This window comes from Armigeres subalbatus, chromosome 2 (assembly GCF_024139115.2).
Source record: "Armigeres subalbatus isolate Guangzhou_Male chromosome 2, GZ_Asu_2, whole genome shotgun sequence".
NCBI lineage: Eukaryota > Metazoa > Arthropoda > Insecta > Diptera > Culicidae > Armigeres > Armigeres subalbatus.
Genome location: NC_085140.1, coordinates 317,596,544 through 317,606,753, shown reverse-complemented (window position 1 = coordinate 317,606,753; position 10,210 = coordinate 317,596,544). Strand labels below are relative to the sequence as shown.

The following is a 10,210-nucleotide window of genomic DNA, read 5'->3' as shown; positions in this document are numbered from 1 at the left end:
GGCCACGCCTTCTGCGGTTGCTCCGCCTGTTGAATGTTGATCGCTGATTGGGGAAATGTCGCTCTCACATTTTGCTTGCACGAATACAAAGATGCCGAATGGATTTATTGGGTGACGGGTATGATGGAAGATAGGGTCAGATGTGTGCGTGTTTGAGTTTTCAACGCATGCAATGCCTGCCGTGAGACCGGTGTCGCTCAGATCGCTCTCTGGACCGCTTCCCGTGATGTTCGGTGTGAATTTTCCCGCAGTTGTACCGCGCTCTTCAAACAGTCGAAAGCGTCAAACGCATGCGTGTAGGATTTCGCTCTCTCTCGGCGTGCAAATAAGCTTTGGGTGCCGTGCGGTGTAGAGTGCACAGTTTGCGGAGTGCGTGAAAGTATTTGCTCCAGAGGATGCTGCTTACAGCGAAGCGGGTCTAGAGAAATTCAGGCGGATTTTTCGGGGAAATCTAACTCGAAGGATTTTCTCTACTTTTCCCGAATTCGTTTGTGCGTGTGTGTTTATTTTGTGGAAACTGAATTCACGAATGCGTTCAATCGAGTGATTACCGCGGTGCAAAATCGATAGTTTTTGAGGATCCCACTGTTTTCAAGTGTAGTTTTCCACAAAAATACGGAGCATTTGGATCCTTTTCGAGATAGAGTCGTGAGAGTGAAAGTATCCGTAAAAATTGTCGTGAGATTCCTCTGCAAAGCTATCAAGAAATCCACAGACAGGAAGAACAGTGACAAGACGAAAAATCGATAAGTGACCGGTTTCCTTCAGCGAGAACGTTGGCTCTCCGAACAAATGACAGCCCGCAAAGGCAGTTCTTGAACATTGTCGGTTATCTGGAATCGGTCTCGAGTGTCACCGGGACAAAATCGATCACCGCGAGAGTGTGTAACGTAACCGGCTGCTGCTGCATCGGCTGTGAATTTCTCTTCTTTTTGGTGTGCTTTAATTTCTTTCCTTAAAACAATCGAGATAAGCAATCTCCCACCGGAGACGAGTACGGCGACGTCTGCGACGGGCCTTCCGTTGGTTGGCATAACTTGGTACCTACAAGCGATTCGACAAGGTGGGATCGGAAAGTGATACGCTACTTTTGCCGTGCGATCTGCTGTAGCGTGGAGGAGTTATCGGTACAGCTTCATCTCATCGCCTGGCTCGGCTCGACTCTCCTTAGCCTAGATCCATCCATCAAATCTTCGACGGTTATAGACAAGACCGGATTGGTGCATTGACAGTTTTAGTGAACCGTTCCTTTATGGTGACCAAACCTGCCAAGTTGAAATAGTTCAAGCCCCCGAAGAGAACGCTGGGCGATGTTATCGGTTCGGAAACTGTAGTGCGACGAGGAGATTCATTCATAGAAAACCCAGCATTCCGTTGTTGATTAGAAGACTAGTGAAAATATCGAGTGTACAAGGCATTGGGAATGAATTGCAGTTAAAGCGGATTCGATCGAAGTCTGGGTGCTTGTGGCCAGCATCGGGTCAGCGGTCAGCAAGTAGTGCAAGGAAGTGAAATTGGTGCAGTGGTTGGCCCTGTTTTGTAGTTTTGTGACCGCAGTGCAGTGCTAAAAACGGTGACGTTGCATTCGACGGAACACGGGGTACTCGGCGCGAGGACCCCGCTGGGAGTAGTACCGGTTAACATCAACTTGCCACCGACGAATCACATGGGAGTTTGCACAGAGGAGCGCCCTGTAATGCATTGGGTGAGTGTTGTGGATTCTGTGTTTTTGTTAGGTATAGTCCGTCGGGAGTGCTTAAGATATACAAAACATTTTTTTAAATTAAGCCTACAATTGCTTGAAATTGATAAGTTATCAAATGTGCGGGGAAAAAATGTGTACATATATAAACAATAAACACACTGACAACCTCAATTTTCACAACTAAATTCTATGGCCCTATTTCCAAGGATTTGGATTTATAGTGATAGCATAGAGTGTTATGACACATCTCTTACTGTGTTGAGCATGATAAGCATGGAAATAAACTATTTGAAGTGTTCCTTGGAAAATTTTTCTTAAGCTCCCTTCCTCCCCAAGGATTTTTAAAGAGAATAATCGAGTCAGAGACACTGTAAAAGATGTTAAAAGGAAGGGCTTCCCAAATAAATTCTGTAGACATTTGAAGAATTTTATGGTGATATTCCTGGAATAAGTTCTACGCATGAAATATACAGTTTCAAACTGCAGAACTGTCTACTTTTCGTTTTTCAATTATTAAAGGCTTCAAGTATATGGGTTTATGGAAAACTTAAATAAAGACATTCCACTAAAAGCTCAAAATAATTGTCTTATTAAACAATAAAATGAATCTACTGATATAAAAGCAAGAAATGTTTTGGACGGGAAAGGTTCAGCAAGTCTGCCTTAAAAATTGTGAATTGTCTGACATATAATCATTTGGTGTCCAGAATATGCATATAAAAGACATTGTAAAAATTTGCACATCCTAAAGATGTTATTTGATGCGTTTTGAAAACAAGGGAGATCGACAACTCTCAACAAATTGTTTGTGAATACTTAAATAGCGGCATCACAACGTTGAACGTTCAAGTTCAAAAGTGGAATCCAAATCGGGAATATTATCAACGACCTATTTTGTCTGTGTTCGCTGTTCCAGCGGCAGCTTTCACTGATAAGGACTCATTTTTCTTGTTGTATTGTTTTTTTTCTGTATTTAACACGCGTCATTTCGACCAATAATTACACTTCAATTTCGTGTACATTAAATAACACTTTCCCGGTGATAATTGATAATGTTTATTTACAATGGTTCTAAAATAAGCACCACATCAGCGGTCAATTGGGCGAAGAAAATAATCATGACATATGCTCATACTCAAATAGAGCTTCTAAATAGAAATTCTAAATCGGACCCGGAGGTTTAATGTCTATTGCTTATCACTCGTACGCGGAAGTCGTGCGATCAATATCGGACACGTTTGCTTTCACAGACAGACTATAGAAGAAACAGTTCTATTAAGGATTTTGAAAGAAAAAATGAGCATGAGCATGATTGACCGCCCACGGTTGCTACTCCGTTATTGCCAGGTCAGCTGTAATTACACAGAGAACCAACAGATGAAACCGTCTAAGACGAATTAAGTACTGTCCATTTAATTCCACAAGTTAATTTTCGTTATCTTTGCAGATACGTATTTCGACCACAACTGTGTGGTCGTCTTCAGTGTCTTGTACTTGACTCGACAACAGATGAAGTTTGGGACTAACATCATCTTCAATGTGTAAGAACTGGTGACCCAAAAATAAGCAATACCAGCGCCGGCCGTGGCCGAAAGCAGGTCAATTGAGGAATGGGTAGGAGAATATTGACATGATTCTCGCTTTGATAGGAGCCGACGAGTCATCTGCACTTCCATGAGAAATCACTGGGATGTTGGATATATGGGGTAGGGAGTGTGGCAGGGTTCAGTTTTGGTAAACGGTATGCCGTGTATAGCGTGTAGTTTGATCGATAAAAACAAAACTAGTAATTTTAATTTAAGGCCGCACAAAGCAGAACAAAGTTTCGATGATCGGTCGATCGTTCTGCTTCTTGAAGAAAACATGTCTGGACGCGATCTAAACTTTAATTTTCTAATTAATTTACTCACCCGCACTACGCAGAACAAAATTTCGGTGACCGGCCGATCTTTCTGCTTACCGCACAAAGCAGAACACAATTTTGATGACCGGCTGATCGTTCTGCTTAATGAAGAAAAAAGGACGCGATCTACGATCGTTCTACGTCCTACAAAACACGTACAAACCTGTTTCACTTTCTTATTAATTTAACCACTCGCACAAAAGAACCGGACATTTAGGTAATCAGAAAAAATGCAAGCCAGAGATACTGAAAAAGGCAAATTAATCTCAACTCGAAACGAAGGAATAAAGCACAGTGTCATTCGTTATTTTTGCTAACATTCGTGCTTACTACTGAAAAGAAAAACACAACATTGAGAAATAATTCAAATGGTTTCTTTAATTTTTTTTTTTGGTTATTTGATAGGATTAAAATGGTAGTTATTGATTGAAAAATCTGAACAATAATCCTATTTCTCCGTAAAATTATCAGAACAGTTGATGGACTTGATTATTCTAGCAGCCCACTAGGTCCTTGCTAGAATAGGGAACATCCATAAATTACGTAACGCTTAGAGGGGGAGGGGGGTTGACTCAAGTGTGACGACTTATACAAAATTTTCAGATGCTTCATACAAAAAGTGTGACATAGGGGGGGGGGTGAAAATGGCGAAATTTTGCGTAACGTAATTAATGGATCTCCCCATAGGAAATGGTGAAGCTCGTTTCAATTTATTTTAAATAAGAGTGTCAGTATTAAAAGAAATAATGATGATGATGAGAATGGTCTTGCCATATACCCCTACAAAGGTTTGAACCAGACGATTTATCTTTAAGATACTAAATTTGGATTATTATGCCCAGATTAAAAAAAAAACTTTCTGTTTTACCGAGAACCAAAGCAGTTTGGTGTAGGGTGTTTTTTTAGTATAGATCCTCTAGACAAATGATCGTTATGTGGTTTTGGATTGACAGCTGTATTTATTCTGCAGGACAGTTAGTTTGTTCGTTTGGATGCTCCTAAAGATTTTTATGGTGGCCATGCAAAATTTGAACAATTTCTCCCTACTGCTATTTTTTTTTTCACTGCACCAAGCTATAAAAATGCTGATCAACATTCTATCATTATTTTAGGACTAGCGAAAAAACCCAGCTTTGCCCGGGTGTTACAAATGTCATAATGAACTTTGTGGCACCGCACTCTAGATCAATTTCCGTGCGTTTGTTTTGCTTTCCTCAACAGCTGACCCAAAACTGTATTCTAATGATTTTTTACATTTCCCCGTCAAATTCACCATTTTTTTGTTTATACAAACCTTGCTGATCCCAAAACGAATCGATTCGGGAAAAAATCTTGCAAATTGGTCAACCTGTTAGCGAGTTAAATCGTCAGGAAGGAAATTTCAACTCATTTTTAATATATAGAAGACATTTGAAATCAAGTTGTACTTGTAGTTAGGGGTCAATTAATCCCTCATTTGTCACTCATACAAAAATTCGGCGAAAAAAATAAAAAAAATTTTTTTTTCTCAGGTGGCTATTCTTGTGTTGATTTGACAGATTTAATGAAGGGTTGGCTAGAAAAAATGGTTAGATATTGTGTTGATTTGACAGATTTGATAAAGGGTTGGCCAAAAAAATGTTTTTTTAGATTTCATAGAAAACGGGATCTAGTCTCCCCAAATTCTAAGATTGCATGCAATGTCGTTGCGTTGCCAATTTCCTCCGAATGTTTTTAATTTCGATTCTTGACAGCTGTCCAAAAAATCTATTGTGTATCAATAACAACAACAATTTACAGACTGTCACACATCAGTAAACTTAAATTATATATCTCTTAGAGAGTCTGTTCGAAAACCGCGTAAGTTTAATTACTTTTTTCTGTGACATATGTCAAATTTATTTAGAAAAAAGGGGATCAAGTCTCTCCAGTCATCGCTACTATCCAGCACAAATCTGGGAGAATTTCTGTCTGTCCATCCGACCCTTATAGAGTCGGAAACTACTTAACCGTAAGTGGGTGCAACAAGCTAAAAACGAGCGTTTTTTTATTTGCGTACAAACGGTTAATTTTTCATGGGAGGGTTGTGGCTTTGGAAGAAAATTTTGACGCTGGAAGACCGACACTTGATTACAACTAATTGCATATTATTCGGCAACTCGGCCGTACTGTGGATATACAACAGTAAAGCACATGTGAAGATTAGACAATTCATGCATCCGAAAGATATTCAATTTGCAAAAAAGGGCTGACCGCGGTGGAGATTGGTAGTTGGATTCTGATGGCTTTTCCGCAAACGTGACCTTTAAGTGCTCTTGTTACGTAGGGGTTATCACGCCTATCCAGAGAGTAGGAGGTTGAGGGTTCGAGTCCCTGCAAGACACGTGGATTTTTTCGCAAATTTCATATCAATTTGTCCATTTCGAAATACGTGCTGTGCACAGCCAAGATATTCAACAAAAAAATTGTAGTTTTGTATTTTTCTACAACTAACTTCATTCAATAGAAAGTTATAGCGGTGAATCATACACTCTAAAATATTTATCCAACTTCTCACACGGAATATAAAAAAATAACCATAAAAATTGAAAAACTACAAAAAGTCAGCATTGAATGAGAATTTTTAAGCTCCGAATATGTTTAAAAATCAAAAAAAAATCTAGAAATTAATAAGAAAATTATTTTGAGCTTTTTAGTGGAATGTTTTCACCTGTCATAAGACGAGTTTATACAATCCCATTGAATTCCACCACTTAAGACGTATCTGTCAAGATACAATTAAGTGGTGGAATTCAATGGATTGTATAAACTCGTCTTATGACAGGTGATCTAGAAATCATTTTTTTGGATGATAAATGTTAGAAACGTAATTGTAAAAATCAAAATGTGAAACTGATGAAATTGCGAATTAAAATTTTGATTGCCTCAAACGTGTTCTGATCGATCTTAGAAAGTAAAGTAGTCATTTTGAGCGGAAAAAGAATTGGGATTGAACATCTGTCATATGTAAGTATTGGCGTCTTGCTGTCAAATGTAGGTAGGTAGTTAAGGTATTTATTAGGAGGAATTACTAATTTGACAATCATCATTAAACAATTTTCTGGAACAGCCTAAAGGGCGCTTTTTTTGGACACCCCAATGTTTCAAAAGATTGTTAATTTCATGTTAAATTTGTTTTGCAGGGATTTTGGGGCCGGGGAAGGTTCTTGTGATGCTTCGAGATCCATCCCGCTCGGGAACGAGGAGCTCGCATACAAATGAAACACAAATTTCTGCCTAACTCGAGAACAAATCAAGCAAATGGAACTAAATTTAGCATGTACAGGCTTTTGAAGACAAGAAATGTTTCTGTGGTCTGACGTAGCAAAGCGCGCCGGGTAGAAGCCAATCAAAATAAAAGTACGATAAATTACTTTTCTGACTGCTGATTCGTCTACAGATTTTCGTGAGTACCAGTAGTGATGAAGAATTTTTCAGGTTTTTCATCTCATAGCTCCCATATTCATTTTATCGAAAACAAAGCAAGTTAGCAAAAAGAACCGATGAAATTTAATTCAATTTAATTTAAATTTATTTGCTAAAAATTAAAAAAACGAATTCCAAAATTCACCCAAAACGTATACTCATTTTGCTTCAGTTACTTATTGATTGCTTTTAGAATTGCTGTCGATTAAATGGTACTTTATTGCAAACAATAATTTCCAATAAAGGGTGTTTTCAATAAAAATGGCACACACATATTTACTCACCAAAATCAAACCGATTGTCGGATTTAGAAGTTTTCAGGGATTGAGAAACTTCTAATGAGTTATGATTTACAACATTTGTTTTATTCGATTTCATCACCTATCCCGAATGCGCGCAACTTCCTTTTCACTCCACCCATCAAATTTTGTGCAATCGATTTTCCCAATGTTTTTGTTGTTTTTACCCAAATTTTCTTCAAGTGCAGATCTATTTTACTAATTTTGGGATGTTTGCGAAGTTTTGTCTTCACAATTGCCCATAATTTTTCATTTGGGCGATATTCCTTTGAATTTGATGGGTTCATATATTTTGGTACAAATTTAACTCCGTTAGCACAGTATCACTCCAACACGTTTCGAGCGTAGTGGTAGGACCCCAGACCAGGTCGAATCAGAGGTGATACTTTGTGTTTTCTTATGAATGGCAAAAGACATTGAGGCACTCTTCGGGGTAAATCGTACTGTTTATTGCTCCGGGAGTAGTGAAGGGAGCGCTTACTTCACTACATCCGTAAATCACCTACCTTCTTTGCAAATTTTGATAACTTCTTCGTTTGGACATCCTCCGGAACATCGAACTTAGACTTGGCAACGCAATATTGTTGCCCAGGAAGTTGACGGAAGTAAGCCTGGACGTAGATTTCATCATCCAACACGATTTGGAGAACAACTTCGTGTAAAAATTCCGGGCGTGGATTTTTGCAGCGGTATTTCGCTTTTCATTTCGGTTTAGGATTTTTTGCGCCTTGTAAACATGTAACCTGGCACGCTTCATGGTTTTCTGCACAAAACCAACCGGCACCTTGGACTTGTTAGCGACACCTCAATGGACACGTTTTGAAACTTCTTGAGCTGTTGTACCACTCCTGGTCATTTTACTGTCCATTGGACCATTCACTTCCTTAATTTGAACACTCAGACGCTCTTTAAAGGTTCCCATTACACGAGATACAGTTGAATTTGCAATCCCAAACTTGTTAGCGTTCGATCGGATTTTTATGGTAGATGCACACAATTTTACGACCAATAGAGTTTTTGCCCAATTCCCGTTTATATACCATTGCATTGGCGATAAAGTAATACCCCATTCATCGTGAAGTACGGGCCCCCTAATCTGGTCAATTTTATATCAGTTTAGTTTTATATTAGTAGGTAAATAAAAATATAGAAATTGTGGGATTTTTTTTTGTGTTTGATTTCAAAATCTGTTAAAAACCTTATTTTACATCATGTTGTTCTATCAGCATGGTTTTATGGTATTGAGCTAACTCAAAACCAGAAAATGAATGCATAGATTTTGGTTTTTTATATAGTTGGATACTCAATTATATATCCTCACCTGTTCGGTGTATACGCAGATAGAGCGTCTTTAACCCTCAAACTGCCAGCACGAATCTTGACAACTTGAAACAGCTCGTTCTTGGTCAATTTTCCACTAAAATGCAAGCGGTTTCAACTGTGATCAAGGGGAATAGTAGTTCCAGAAAGTAGATGGGAAATGCTCAGCATGACCCTCCATCTTTTAGTGGGGGAGTTATGAAGTGTTGCATAAGTCGTTTTTTGAGCAAATGTTCAATATTTTGAAATTTTTAACGTCATAACAGGAGTTTTAGTATAAATAGTTAATGATTAAAGTGAATAACTGACAACAATAGCCAAATAGACATAAATTGGCCTCCAGATGACCACCGAACAGGTTTCGGAAACCCGGAATATCCGGTATAAAAGGCCAACATAGAATCATGGAATATATTGGTTTTTCGACACCTCAAACTTCTCGGAATCTCATGCGATGGCCATGCGATGGCCACGAAGCAGGTTCCGGAAATCCGGAATTTCCGGTACAAAAGGCAAACAACAAAACAAATTAGTATTCCATACATTTATTAGCATACATTTACTCACTAGAATAATCCCCTGTATCTTTCTAAAATGCACAAAGATATGTATTTCAGAAATTTGATCGCAAAGTTTTTACGGCAGCAGTTTGCCAGGTATGAAGAAATATTTTTTCCTTTCTCATACAAAAAGTTGCACCAAAAGGCTATCATTTCCTTCTAAATTCGACTTTTTTATATGAGGCTCGGAGACCCACAGTCTTATAGATAATCAGCTCGACGATCTGCTATTAGCAGGGGAAGCTTAGTTTGACCCTCATTGTTATAAGAGACCGAGGAATGCTCTGCATCTTCGTGAGCGCCACGGAAAAGGAATCGTTGCTAAAACAAAAACTAATTCAAGTGAAGCCATCTTGGTAAGCGACTAAATATTTATTGTAAATGAAGTTATTTTGGAAACTCGAAAAAGAAAACCGTGTTTCAAATCAATCCACCGCAAAATCAATGTGAAAGAGGCGCTCTAAAAAGACTTCACAAGAGCCCTAGGAATCAGCTCCACTGCTTTGCTTTTTTGACAAAGTCATACTGATCTCATTCATGTATCTAAATACATTTACACTCTGGGCCTGACTCATTTATAATATTAATATTAATAATCAAATATTAAGTCGGATCACTTTTGAAAAAAATGGGATTGAATAGTTAAAGATACTTTTCGTTTTCTGTTAGACATTTCTAACAAAACACTGAAGACGTATATTTCGTAAAGACTCAGAAAAGGATTATGTAGTAAGCGTTAATAAACAAAATGTATAACATTAAGTTTTGAAAAGAGTTTTATGATTTTGTTCAGCGGCGCAGCCAAAATTTTTGATAATGCACGACCGTACGGGGCAGTATGATTTAAGTTTAAATTGCTTTCGAAATTCCGCGGAATTCCGTTAAATTTCGTTAAAAGTTAGTTTTTTCTAGCGAAATTTTTATAATTTTACGAAACGAAACGAAATTCAAAAATCAGATTTCGCCATGCTCAAATTCC

At 38.2% G+C, this 10,210-nt stretch overlaps 1 protein-coding gene across 2 annotated transcripts in view; it reads left to right on the top strand.

Annotated features, from left to right (window-relative positions):
• Positions 1 to 269: 269 nt before the first annotated feature.
• LOC134212640 (protein apterous) overlaps positions 270 to 10,210 on the top strand; it is a 285,114-nt gene continuing 275,173 nt past the window's right edge. For both annotated transcript variants that reach the window (XM_062690667.1, XM_062690666.1), the window contains exon 1: positions 270 to 1,705. In XM_062690667.1, coding sequence (XP_062546651.1) covers positions 1,667 to 1,705 — 39 coding nt within the window. In that variant the 5' untranslated portion in view covers positions 270 to 1,666. The remainder of the gene's footprint in view (positions 1,706 to 10,210) is intronic.